General features: G+C 33.8%; 1 protein-coding gene across 1 annotated transcript; it reads right to left on the bottom strand.

Moving 5' to 3' along the window:
• Positions 1 to 3,081: 3,081 nt before the first annotated feature.
• Positions 3,082 to 5,570, bottom strand: LOC130993489 (remorin-like). Its single transcript, XM_057918394.1, has 5 exons — positions 4,937 to 5,570; positions 4,449 to 4,496; positions 4,270 to 4,357; positions 3,574 to 3,655; positions 3,082 to 3,502 (listed from the first exon to the last, which is right to left on the bottom strand). Exons 1-5 carry the CDS (start codon positions 5,115 to 5,117, stop codon positions 3,308 to 3,310), a joined length of 594 nt encoding a protein of 197 aa, XP_057774377.1. The 5' UTR covers positions 5,118 to 5,570; the 3' UTR covers positions 3,082 to 3,307.
• Positions 5,571 to 14,121: the final 8,551 nt, after the last annotated feature.

Below are 14,121 nucleotides of genomic sequence, written 5' to 3'. Positions count from 1 at the left end.
TTTGCACTCTTTTTCTTCTAACCTTGTTGATTTTTTTGCTTTGAACAATTATTAATTGACCTTGTGCTTGTTCCTCTTTTGTAGACTGCCATAAACGTGCGACGGAGCTCCGACAACACCCCCATTTCGCCATGGCAGCAGTAATAGTCCCATAGTGGAGCTTCCCATTAGTAGAATTTTGAAGAAGAAACAAGGCCATGGTTTGCCTTTCTTGACTTGATAAATCTTTCCTTCTTCCCATCTTTTCTTTTCTTTTTTTGGCTTTGGAGCTTCTAAGACAGAATTTATGTGAAATCTGGTAGGAGTTGGCCTTTTATAAGGTTGCTTGTAAAAATTTGGTGGGAAAATTGAGTTAAAAATGAAATTTGGTGTTGGAGCACTTTATTAAAGAATTTGTGCATCTGTTTTCATTTTTTATTTGGAGCAGCCGCCTTTTTTTGTGTTTGATTAATTTGGTGTTGAATTTTTATTCAATATTCAGAATTGAATAAAAAAACGATTAAATTTTCATTTGCCCAAGTCAGAATGGGAAAAAAAAAAAAAACGATTAAAAAAAACTGGACAAGTCAGACTCAATTTTTCATTTGGTGTTAAATTTTGGACATTTTTTTATTTAATTCAATTAAATTAATTAAAATTTTCAAAATTTATGAAATTACAAAATTTAAAATTCAACTAAAACATTAAATAGAAATAAACAAATACACTAAACTAAAACTAATCAACTACACTAATAGAGGTGGTCCCCAACACTTTAACACCTTAATCTACCTTTCCTTAATCTCCGTGCCCAAATGAAGTGTGTCTTCATTATTGGGACGGAGGGAGTAATTAATTGGTATTTCAAAAATTGAAAATTCAAATATTTTTAGATTCATGTTTTTTTATTGAGATTATGCCGTGGATAATTTTAAATTTTTTTTATTGAGATTTATATTTACATTTACTTATATTTAAATTATGTTTACTATGCATATTTATTTATTTAAAATATCGTTTAATTTCGGTATTGGTCGTCGGTCGTGCATCGCACGAGCGGATATACCAGTACACTTAAGACATTAGTTTCTTAAATTTCGTGTCAAAAAGAAGTTGATCAATTTAGTTGGGAAGAAGGAAGTATAATTGATCCATTTTAAAAAGTGCAATTTATACTGATTTTAATTAAACAATTATTCATGAAAATCATGGTTATTTACGATTAACCGATATTTATTAATGACCAATCAATATTTATTCACAATCATTCATGTAGTTATTTACGGGAATTTTATTGAAAATGATTTGGGTAAAATTTATTTTATTTTTTATCGTGTTATTTATTTATTTATTTTTACTTTTTGGGGAGGGGAAGCGGAGGGATTTGAACCCTAGACTTATTTGTTCGTAGACAGGAGTTCGCACCGCTTGATGTCCCCTTTGGAACTTTTATCGTGTTATTCATGAAAAATCACAATTTATTCACGGCAAATTGTTATTTATTCACGATCAACAATGTAATCAAAAAAATCATAAAAAATAAAAAATACTCTCCTCCGTTCAATAAAGAACTTCCTATCTTTCCTTTTTGGGACGTCCACAAAAAAACTTCATACCTATTTTTGGATTATACCTCACCACTTATAATTACTCTTACTTTTCACTTTTCACAACTCTCAATATTAATTATAACACATTTTCATCATTCTCAATACACTCAACTACCTTTTCTCCACTCTCAATACATTCAACAATATTTTTTCTTAAAACCCGTATCACTCTCTCCTATAAAGTTCTTTCATAGACGGAGGGAGTATATAATTATAGATAATTTGTACGTGACGGATTGAGGTCCCCTACAGTGTGCAAGTTAGGCTCACATGAAACGTGGTGGCCCCTCTAGCCTTGATGATGAAAAAAACATTATTCATTTCCCAGGCAGGCACCCTCCATAACAAGTTATTCACTACTTCTCTTTCCTTTTTTATTTTAGTCTTGTATTCAAAACTATACCAACAACTTATCTTTATCTCTTCTCCCCCGCTTCCCTTTCTCAACAACTCAATATGATTACCTCAAAAAATTTAAAACATACTTCATTCGTCCTCCCAACTAATTGATCAACTTCATTTCAACACCAAATTTAAGAAATTAATATTTAAAATATATTTAATAATAAAATAAATAAATGATTAGATCCCATAAAAAAATAGTTAAGTGATTAGATAATTCCTTACTTGTTTACATTGATTTCATATGAGGAAATTCATCAACTTAATTGAGACGATTCAAAAAGGAATTTATTCATGTCTCAATACTAATTATAATACATTTACTTAAAATTTGTGACACTCTCCTCTCAGAAAGTTTTTTCATGGACGAGAGAGTATATTCAATTTCTTGATAGGATATGTATCTTATATCTAAAAAATATTCGATAAAAAGTGCTTTAAAGATGCATGGAGTTCCAAGTTAATGTCAGATAAAACAGATTTCATCTATAGTTTTTCATGCGATGGCCCTGAGCGAGGGGATACTTGTGAAATTTCGGCATGGAATACATTTTATTTAGCAATTTTTTGAAAGTTAAATACTATTGGATGTTATTTCAAAAAAAAAAAAAAAACAAATACTACTGGATGTGTTACTTTTTATTTGCATTGAAGCATATCACGTTATGGCAAAGTAATATTTCACAGCTTATTGAATCTTCCACTTATTTGATGGGTTGGCTAAAAGATTATTTTATGGTTAAACTCTTGACAACTTATCAATGGATATAAACCTTTTGATGTTACGCTTGCCTTTTGTAGAGACCGGGCTTTTAGATTGACACTTTCACTCACACGCCAAATCATATTTTTAAAAAAATCAAGTGTGTGACAAGCTTAATCTAGAAGTGAGATTCCATCTTAAAACTTTAGGCCTAAATAATACCCAGTCCACCTACACCATTCCTTTAACTCCTATCCTTTGTGTTTTCGTAATGAAGAGGCAATGCAGGTTCCATTAATGGAACTTCTATTAACATTATTTGGGTTTGAATAAAGGGCGATTATCTCAAAACCTTTCATAGCACATAAGAAAACTGAATCAAGATACTTTAAGCTTCCAAACTGACAACTTTTTTTCATAAATACATACATAAATGAGTTTTCCCAAAATGAATCTATAAACAAATGAACGCCTCTATGCACACATGCTAATGAGAAACAAATATCAATTCTACCCAACTTACCACACAATACATCTGAAAGGTAAATACATATCCAAAGCAAGACAAATGCAAAAATGCAACTTCAGTTTCACAATCAGATAAAACTCAGCTTCAAAAGAAGCTGAGCAGTTTCTTTGGGGAAGTTCCGGTGGCACGATATTTCGCCGCTATCTCCTCTGCCTTGAGAATATCTTCCCCACGCCTGGCTTCAGTCATTGCTCGTTTTTCTTCGGCTGCCTTGTGGACTAGCGCGACCTTGTTCTTCGTCTTCTCTATATACTCTGCTTTCTTTTTCTCCAATTTTTCCTGTAGAAGAAACAAGAATATGGATGATAACTAGCCCCCAAATCGAAAATTTTGTTTATACAAGTATGTACCTCGATCTTCTTAAGCTCGGCCTCTAAAGTCGCCTTCTTGCTGTTCTCCCAAGCCGCAATAGAAGATATTTTCATTTGGGCTCTGCAGTAACCAGAGTCAGTATCATCTTTACATCCATATTTGGCATTTGATGTATCAACTCTTGATGATGAATTTGTAGTTCAAAACTCTTAAGATTGGTTTTTCTATCTATCCTATGAATTGGTTATGAACAGATCACTAAGACCAATCATCAAATTTAGAGTTAAAAAATGTAGGATTTAAACCTCATTTGTTTAAAACTCTAAAAAGAAGATGGAAACAAAGGCACTCAATATTGATCTACTCCATGGATAAAAAGTAGAAAGAGATTTCAGAGAGAAAAAAAAAGGAAAAGGTGCATCGACAGAGAGAGAGAATTCAGAGAAAAAGTGAGTGAGACACAAAGCCTAATTCCTCGAAAGAAAAAATAAAGTAATCATGCATGGCAACATCATTAAATTAGGAATGAGGTAAGTCCAAAGGTTGAACATATAAAGTTTCACACTGCAGTCTGCAGTTAACAGAGTTTTCATGCGTTAATATGGAAGAACATAATCATTCATGCATGGTGGCAACACAATCCGAGAATTCAATTTTAAAAAAATAAACGTAATCATCCAAGACAAATTATAGATATCATGAAAGAGGGGATAGTGAAAGAAGAAAGCACTAACTTGTTTTCAGCTTTTGACTTCTCACTTTCTTCCCACGCTTTGATTAAAGACAATCTCTTTTCTGTCGCTAGCCGCGCAAGCTCAGCATCTGAGAATATTACATCAAAATAATTATATAATTTTTCAAATTTAACTAATTCATACGCAAGAATTTCCATCAAAATGAAATCACCGACTACCTCTGCCCATAGATCCTTCATGCTTCATCTCCTCAATTTTTTCAGGTTCTGGCAATACAAACAGAAATTCTTCACAAATTAGTAACAGTTGTAATATATGTTTACTCAAATTAATTGCTGCTCTCATACTGATACAACTGTTTTCTGTTTGTACCTCCGAGCCCCAAATAAAGTCGAATTCTCATACTAAAAATTTTAACCAGAACCAGCATAAAGGAAAAGGCATAAACCACAACAGTTTTGCCCTAGGCAAAATATATGAATTACTAGTAAGAGTTAAGGAACTAAGAGGTCGAATTCAAGAGAAAGTGTTGAGAAAAAAATGTATTCAGACGCAGCAAGATTTATTCATCTAAAAATAACATAAACTAGTATATCTTTGCAGACCAACATACGGTGTATTTTTTTCTCCGGAAGAAGGAAAAATTACGAGAAAAAGCTCTAATTCTATTAACATGGAGTATAATTAATTAAGGTAAGTGAATTACTTTCAACTACGGCAAGAGGTTTGCAATCATCATCAGGTTTGTCTTGAGCGGGAGGTGGAATGAGGGATTTCTCCTCAGCCACGTCTTTGGGAGGAGCTTCAACCGGCTCCGGCGGGGGAGCCTCGGAGCAGGGCTCCGGCGCCGGCGCCGGCTCAACCTTCTTGGCTTCCTCCTCCGCCATAACTTCGGAAAACTTAGCTATGTTTGCTGAGTTAAGTTATGCACGAATTGAAAGAAAGTGGAGGAGAGAATATGATGAAAGGGAATTAGGGGGCTGATGCTATGAGTGGCAGAAAATTATATAGATGAATGATGTGTGTGTAGTGTGTGAGAGAGAAAGGGATTAGTAGGAGTTGGTTGGAGGAAGGTAAGTGTCGCTTCATTTTGAACAGATACACATACAGGTAATACGTCTTCACTCTTCTTATTTTCGTTATTTTTCCACACACCAAACTATTAAATTCAGCTATGACGCCATTTTCATTTCTATTTTCAACTCATGTATAAATAAATGAATAGTGATACACCCAGCGTATAGATATCAAATAGTGGATGCCTGCAATTGTTGATGTAGAGAATAAAAGCCTAAAATAAATAAATAAGATGGGCAATAGCCGTTGTGGAGTGTGCAATAATTATGTATGTATGAATGCTATGTTACCAAAAGTGGTCCTATAATCTGCTGGCACTTTAAAATGCTTCTTTCTTGCCCTTTTTATTCTTTTTAAGCTCAATTTCTCCGCTACTGTGTATTTTGGGCAATTTCCTGAGCTGCGCGATACCTGAAAAGTAGTTGGATTCTTCCTTCAGTTTTCTTTTCCATTTTTTGGTTAAATGGTGTTTATTTTGAATGACAAAATAGATACAATAAAATTAATTTATTATTTGTTTTAATAAATAATTTAATTTTAAACTTATTAATTACTTCTCCTTTAAATATTTAATATTTCGTTATATTAATCCGTTCTACTATCACTTAAAAAAAACTCCCCCTTAATGAATTTTTGGTCGCTTTAGTTTAGTGTAACTTCTTCGGACGGATCCTTATGTTTTAATTTATGAATACTTAATTTTGTTATATCTGTAATTTATAATATATATTACAAAGACAATTTTCAATGTAAAATTAATTTTAAAACTGAGTGATAATTTTGTGATTATAATAAAATTGAAGGTATATTTATAAATTATATATAATTTTTCTTTTTATCACATTTTTTATCTTCTTATATTTATTTTTATTTTTATTTTTAAATTATGAAATTGTGCTAATTATAATATATTTGATATGGATATTAAATTAAATATCACAACAGGAACTTTAATTTCATACTTCTTTTATCTACGAAAAATACGACACTTTTGTTATTTTGGTGGTCCACAAAAGCTATGACACTTTATATACTTTAAAACATGATGACCCCACTTCTTTTCCTCATCTTTTATACTCCATCTTTACAAAAAAAATCATCCTTAATTCAATCTCAATCACTCATTTCATATAACGAATGATCATTTCTCCACTACATAAAAATCACCAGTCATTTTATTAAAACTTGTGTCCACCAAAAATATCATACTTTAGGTGGACGAAGGGAGTATATTTTATGTAAATATTAAATTGAAAATGTAAAAATTATACTCTTTTCGTCCAAATTTAATAGGCCACAAGGGTTGGGCACATATATTAATAAACAAATCATTTGTAATAAAATATGAAAGAGAAATTAACTTTTTGTGATGATATATTTATTCAAAAAGTAAGATTAAAAAATGAAGATATTTTCTTTAAATGGAAAAAGAGATAATTATGTGTGGACTACAATGATATATAATGTAAATAATGAGTTATGTGAGAATATTTGTTATGTGTTGATTTTTCATTTAGGAAGTGGTCTATTAAAATCAGATGTCCAAGTAAGGAATGAGTATTTATTTAAAGATTAAAACTTAAAAAAAAAATCTCTCCCCACTCATCTTTTTTAAATAAATCTATTTTTCAATTCTCTTTTATTTTTATTTTCATTTCCTCTTCTTTTAACTTATTTTTTTTTTTTTTACTTTTTTCATAATATCAGTTTTTATTAGACTTTTTCTTACTTTTTATATTATTTCTATATACAACCCAAATATATTTCGTTAAAATTATATTTATAAATATGATAATTGAGTTAGTTTCCGTCTCATAACAAGCGTCCTAGCTTATTTCGGTATGGAAATTTAAGTGAGTATGATTAAAAAGTTAAAAATAAAAAGTGGTGGAGCCCACTTTTATTTTGTTTGAGAAATAGAATTAAAGTTGAGATGATTAAAATATAAAAACTGGTGGAGCCTTTTTTTTATTTTAGAAATAAAACACTTGTTGTGGAACAACTCAAAAAGGAAAGTAGAACAGTTATTATGAAACAAAGAAAATATATATAAAGAAATATAAAAATATTTCTCGTGCAGTATATTGGTGCAAATGCTAATTCATATTAAATGGAATCTTCAATGATAGTATAATGTCCCTATGCAAATAGATGACAAACATTAGATAAATCAAATGCTATTCTCTTTTAATTAGTGTTAATGGTGGGAGTTCGTCAAACAAAAAAAGTGAAAAATCAATATTTGTCCACAATTTAATTTAAACAATTTTTAGCCAACTTTCGACTAAAGGATCAAATTGCTCTTACTTTGACTTTATAAAATTAACCCTTACTTTGAGTTTGAGAAAGAAAGAGAGAGTGTGTGCATAATTTGTACGTATAAATTAAAGGATAATTTTGTCCAAAATACTAAAATTTAGCTAAAAGTTACAAATTAAATTTGGCCAACTATTGATTTCTACTATCTGCAATGGTTAATATATACAGATGGAACATCTTTCAATTATATTAGCTTATTTTATTTTTTCTAATATCTCAAATATTTAATTAGGCTATTTTCATAAAAAGTGATGTAATTTTAACTCAATTTCTAAAATACCTTTGTTTGATTCTTCGTTTAATGTTAGTATTAATGTTATGTCAAAGAATAAAGAGATGTATAGAAAGTTATTTAATTTGTATGATTTTCTTTTTAATAATTCTTGTACAAAATTTAATTAGATTATATAATTCGGACAAATACTTATTTTTTCGAAGAATTTTGGAGTAAAATAGATGAACTTTCATTGAATGCATAAAAAACAAATTTCTTTTTCATTTTGAAATTCGAATTAAAATAAAATCTATAAAATATAATCAATGATATTAATTAGATACCGTATTGCATCATCCGATTTATTTTATGCGAAGCATCCATGGAGATTGATAGATTTTTAGGAATAGTATATAGGATGGGAATCTGCTGAAATTGTTTCCTCAAAAAAGAAAGAAAGAAATCCGCTATAAGAATCTTTCCAAGTAAGCCGCAAACTGCCAACGAATGTGAGTTGTTCCTCCAAAGCTTTCTGGGTTTGACAGCGCCTAATACCAGCCTCATATTACAACACATATTTTAAGGGCTTGGTTGATTATTATATTTATAACACTTTAATATTTTATTTGCTATAAAATATTTTTTCGTACATAAAAATTTGAAAATAGTATACTACAAATTTAGATGTTTTAGTATACTACGTAGGAAGGTGGTACATGTAGTATAAATTATAAATACAATCATTATTAATTATATATATTTTTAATACATCACGCAAAACAATGGACTATATAATACAAATATTTTAATACATTCTATCAAACATGATATTAATATGGTATACTAGAAGACATATCAATCAATTATATAACACTTTATCTCATATTGCGTACCAAACGACTTGATTAATTTCATAAATTATTATTACTAAATTATGATATTTGTATCAAATTAATTTATTACTAAATCTTAATTTATTTCAAAATAAATACTACTAAACTTATATTTAAATACTACTAAACTTATATTTTACTTCTTAGCTAATACATGTATATTTATCAGAATGTTATTCGAGATTAAATGTGAGATTGTAGAGTTAGACTATAAGCATTTAAAAAAAAAATAAGATTTCACAAATTTTATTTGAAATATATATAAATTCATTGTGACAATATATAAATATCATAAATATCACAAATTCATTTTTTATAGAATTTGGACCCACAATTATGAATTCATCCAATAAAGTAATGAATTCACCTTACCACATGATATAAAGGTTGAAAATGATTTTTAATTTATATTTTAAAATATATATTTTTATTTGAACTCGCCGTTATATATACAAAAATATCAATCGAAGCAAACATTTTATTTATTCTTTCCCAATAAAATTTAATATTTATTAATTGGTGTTAATACTAACCACATATGCCAAGATATATTATTGAATTCTTTCAAATTGAATAAAACAGAAAATAAGAATTCTTATTTCAATATAACTTTTGTCCAAATTCAGTTTCCAATTTAATTACTCCCTCTATCGACGAAATAGAATCATGTTTGAGGGTGAATACAAATTTTTAATAAAATTGTTAAAGTTATTTTTTTTTAGATAAAATTGTTAAAGTTATTGTAAGTAGAATAAATGTACAATTTGTAGGGATAGTGTTAGTATTAAAAAATAGAATAAAAATATATTATTAATTAAAAAATAGAATAAAAGCATATTATTAATTAAAAAATAGAATAAAAATACAAAATATATGAGAAAATGCATGATGTGATAGTTCAAAAAGTTAAATAAGACTCTTTTTTATGGAAAAAAAGAAAGAAAGTAAATAGGTCTCTTTTTCTTGAAGAAATAAGTATCTTTAAGTGGAATATGGTAATTGTTAGAGTATTTTTATACTAATTGTTGTTGTTATTATGTAGACAATACATGTCTCTTCCAATGTTCTACTTTGATATTAGAACAATAGCTTCAACAGTTGATTCCGATGTTCCAAGTTTTATTGGAGACATATAGTAGCCTTATACTTGCGAAAAATCAATTTTATTAAGACAGACATGGAGAGCGAGAGAGAATGGAGAGAGGTGAGAAAGAGGGGGGGAGTCCGAACCTTTTCCGAGAGAACTCCGGCGAGGCAGATACCTTTAACCAACCCTAGGCCAAAACCTAAACCTCATCAAGGAAGAGTCGATAACAGGTATAGACGAATGAATGGGACGAACCAAGGCGAAAAGGAAAGGAACCTGACAACCTTTTTTTTCAACAACATACCGGAAGACTGCAGCTGTGACTTTCTCAGAAGGAAGTTCGGAACGGTTATGGAAACGGTAGATGTGTTCTGCCCACCGAAGAGGGACATCCAGGGTAAGCCGTTCGGCTTCGTTAGATTCGCAGAGGTTAGGAACGTTGACAAACTCCTTGAGGAACTGAATTCTCTGTGGATTGGGAGCTACAAAATAAGGGTTTACAAACCTAAGTTTGAAAGAGAGACAAAGATACACGCGACAAAAGAGACGAGACACAAGAACAGGCGAATTAATAACACAATGTTCAAGCCATTACCGATTCATCAACGGAAAGAAGGTGTTTCATATCTGGAAGTCTTAGCCGGGAAGACTGAGATTGGTGAAAGACAAGGAAACGTTCCGATCTTTGACGAAGAACTTCACTTTCAAACCTCAGAGGAGGAGAAACAATGGGTCGAAGGGGCATTTACTGGATTCATCAAATCTGATTATGTTTGGGATGACATCAAAGAAGAGATAAACTGTGAGTGCATCGGAAGATTGTCGGTGAAATCCCTAGGCGGTAATTTAGTACTCCTACAGAGCCTATGCGAGACACCGCTAAAGGAGACTCTCTCCGACATGGCGGAATGGAGCAAGTTCTGGTTCGATTGGATTCGGCCATGGAGAAATATCGACGTTAATCTTCAACGGGTTGTATGGACTAAGTGGACTGGAGTTCCCATGCAGGCATGGAACACGAGATTTTTTCATCTCGCTGGCGCAAAACTCGGTCTGGTTCTGAAAATAGAAGAAAAAACGAAAATGAGAGAGAAGCTTGACGATGCATACATTCAGATTTCTACAGGCTTTTCGTCGCTGGGAAGAATGATGCTTTGCAGGATTGACGGAGAGGCCTTCAAGATAAGAGTGGAGGAGACACCAGGTTTCGGAGAAAAGCTTTACGATATCAACAAGGACCAAAGGGAAGACGAGACGGATTCCGACTGGTCATGGGAGGAGAATTCAGTGGATCCGGTGGAAGTAGACATCGGAAAGGGACTCGAAATCGAGAATCCGGCGGACGACGATTCGGTGGCCCAACCTTGGGACCCCTCGAATTCTGGGAGGAACTCTAACGGTTTCTCGAATTCCAATGGAAAAAGCGATTCCTTTGCGGCGGGCACTGTTTCCAGAACAGACAAAAATTTTAATTTTGAGCGGAGTAGGAATTTGGATAACTCCCAAAGTGGACCAAAGGCCATTGGGCCGGAAGTCCAGCAAGAAAAAAGACATGCTGTGGAGGCCCATGTTTCGCCCTTTTTGGCCCCACAAGTCGGAACGACCCTTTTGGAAAAAGGAAACACGATTTTGACGGCAAAGGCAAATGCGGAAGACAGCAAATCAACTTCTCCAACCCCAGATACAGCTCCAATCCTTAATTACCTCACTCCTCAAGCTGGATTGCTCCCTGTAGAAGGTGAAACGCTGGTGAGGACGGATGAAGAATTAGGGGATTCAAGCGCTCAGCTTTCATCTTCAAAGATTGAAGCAGATTCGACGCAATCTTCGATTAAGACCACAAGTATCAGGGATACAGCAACCTCGAGCCATGAAAGAGTTCCGGACAAGGGGAAACTTCAATCGAAAGGACATTCGGAAAAAAGAGAGGTGGGAGCGGGAAGAGGTTCCAAGCAAATTCGAAAATCCAGGAAATCTCACAAGTCTCAGGAGCTTGCTAAAGAAAAAAAGAAATGGGGGGATTTTATTGCCCCAATGGACGCCGAATCTTTACACCATGGAGAGGAAGTTCGTCTGGAGAGCGACGCGTATTCAAACATAGACCAAGCATAAAGATTGGAAGAAGGGGTCAAGGCGTGGAAGTTCGGAAAAAGCTTAGGGCTGTCAAGCTCTCTTAAAGACATTGAAATGGCGATGCAACTCTCGTCCCCATCAAAGCATCAACAAGGTCAGGGAGAAGGTATGACGTGTATTTAATGATTATCATGTCTTTCAATGTTAGAGGTCTGGGGAGCTCATTCAAAAAGAATGAGGTTAAAGATTTGATTCGTAATCAGAAGGTCGATTTGTGTTTTCTGCAAGAAACTAAGCTGACAGAATGGAATGATTGTGTGGGTTTCTCATGGTGGGGAAGGAACAATTTGGTAACTGCTGCTAGGAATTCTGAGGGGAGATCGGGAGGGATACTATGTGCGTGGAACAAAGATATTTTTTCCTTGTCTAGTAAGTGGGACATGCCGGGAGCGGTGGTCATCAACGGGAGAGATAATCAAAGTCAACAGAATCTCTGTTTCATCAATGTGTACAGGCCAAGTGATGCTGCAGAGCAGGCGAACCTCTGGGACTGTCTTAAGCTGATTGTCATTCAAAACAAGGATGTTGGGCTTTGTATTCTTGGTGACTTTAATGCAGTCAGGAATCCGGGAGAAAGGGTCGGCAGTGGAAGCAACTACGGGGTCACGGAAATGAGGCAGTTTGATGCTTTCATTCGAGAAAGCCAATTGACGGAAATTCAAAATCAGGGCAGATGCTACACTTGGTATCAAGCGAACGGCAGATGTAAGAGTAAACTCGATAGAGTTCTGGTCAACGACGCTTGGCTCACGTGGTGGCCGGCTTCTCACGGAAGATGTCTTAAGAGAACGGTCTCCGATCATTGCCCTATCATTCTATCGACAAAATCCATCGATTGGGGACCTAAACCTTTTAGGTTCATCAACGCTTGGCTCTCCCACCCAGAATTTTTACCTTTGGTTCAAAAAGTCTGGAAGGATACGGAAATTCAAGGATGGAGTTGCTTTATTTTTAAAGAGAAGATGAAGGCATTGAAACACGCTTTGAAAAATTGGAACAGCACAAGTTTCGGGAATATTGATGTTTCGATTAATTCGTGGAAAGAAGAATTACAAAGGCTTGATTTGAAGGATGAAGCAAGTGGTCTTCAGGAGCATGAAGTGAGCAGGAGAAACGAGGCAAAAGCAAAGATTATTCTTTTTTCAAAAAACAAGACTGATTTACTGGAACAGAAGGCGAGATCAAAGTGGGTGAAGGAGGGAGACTTGAACACAAGATTCTACCACAAAACCATCGTGAGCAGGAGAAAAAAGAACGAGATCCATGGGCTGATGATCGAGGATAGATGGATCGAGGAGCCGACGTTGGTCAAAGAAAAAGCAACAACTTTTTTCAAAGAATTCTTCAAAAAAAGGCAGCGGGTTATGCCTAATCTTCCAGTTAACTTTGCCAAAAGGAAGTTATCCTTGGAGGATAATCAACTTTTGATTAGGCCTTTTACGGAGGAGGAAGTTAGGGCTGCGGTCTGGAGTTGTGAAAGCAATAAAAGCCCTGGACCGGATGGTTTCAATATTAGCTTTTGGAAAGAGGCATGGGACGTCATCAAAGAGGATTTCATGAGGCTTATGCAGGAATTTCACACTAATGGGAAGCTCACCAGAGGAAGCAACTCATCTTTCTTTGTCTTGATTCCAAAAAAGAATGAATGTCTGTCCTTGGAGGATTTTCGGCCGATCTCTCTTATTGGCAGTCTGTATAAGGTGATTGCCAAAACTCTCGCTGGAAGAATGAGGAATGCTATGGGCTCAATTATTTCTGAAAACCAGAGTGCGTTCTTAAGCGGGAGATTTATCCTAGATGGTGTTGTCATCTTGAACGAGGCAATTGAGGAAGCTAAAAGTTTGAGAAAAGGCAGGGTGTTCTTCAAAATTGACTTTGCTAAGGCATATGACTCGGTTGAATGGGACTATCTTGATACCATGCTGGAACAGTTGAACTTTGATTCGAAATGGAGACAATGGATAATGGGATGTCTGAATTCGGCCTCCGCGAACATCCTTATCAACGGATCTCCGGCTGGTGAATTCGGTCTGGAAAGGGGACTTCGCCAAAGAGACCCGCTCTCCCCTTTCCTCTTCCTTGTAGCGGCTGAAGGACTGAATGCTTTAGTGAAAAGGGCAGTGTTGGCTAACCATATCAAACCGGCGGAGATTGGAAAGGAAAAGGTG

This window comes from Salvia miltiorrhiza, chromosome 7 (genome assembly GCF_028751815.1).
Source record: "Salvia miltiorrhiza cultivar Shanhuang (shh) chromosome 7, IMPLAD_Smil_shh, whole genome shotgun sequence".
Taxonomy (NCBI): Eukaryota; Viridiplantae; Streptophyta; class Magnoliopsida; order Lamiales; family Lamiaceae; genus Salvia; species Salvia miltiorrhiza.
The sequence above is the reverse complement of the archived record's forward strand: the minus strand, read 5'-3'. Positions and strand labels throughout refer to the sequence as shown.

Coding starts and splice junctions, on each gene's coding strand:
- LOC130993489 (XM_057918394.1), bottom strand. CDS start 5,117: ATGGCGGAGGAGGAAGCCAAGAAGGTTGAGCCGGCGCCGGCGCCGGAG. Junction 4,497..4,936: donor ACCTCTTGCCGTAGTTGAAA/GTAATTCACTTA, acceptor TTGTATTGCCAG/AACCTGAAAAAATTGAGGAG. Junction 4,358..4,448: donor TGAAGGATCTATGGGCAGAG/GTAGTCGGTGAT, acceptor TAATATTCTCAG/ATGCTGAGCTTGCGCGGCTA.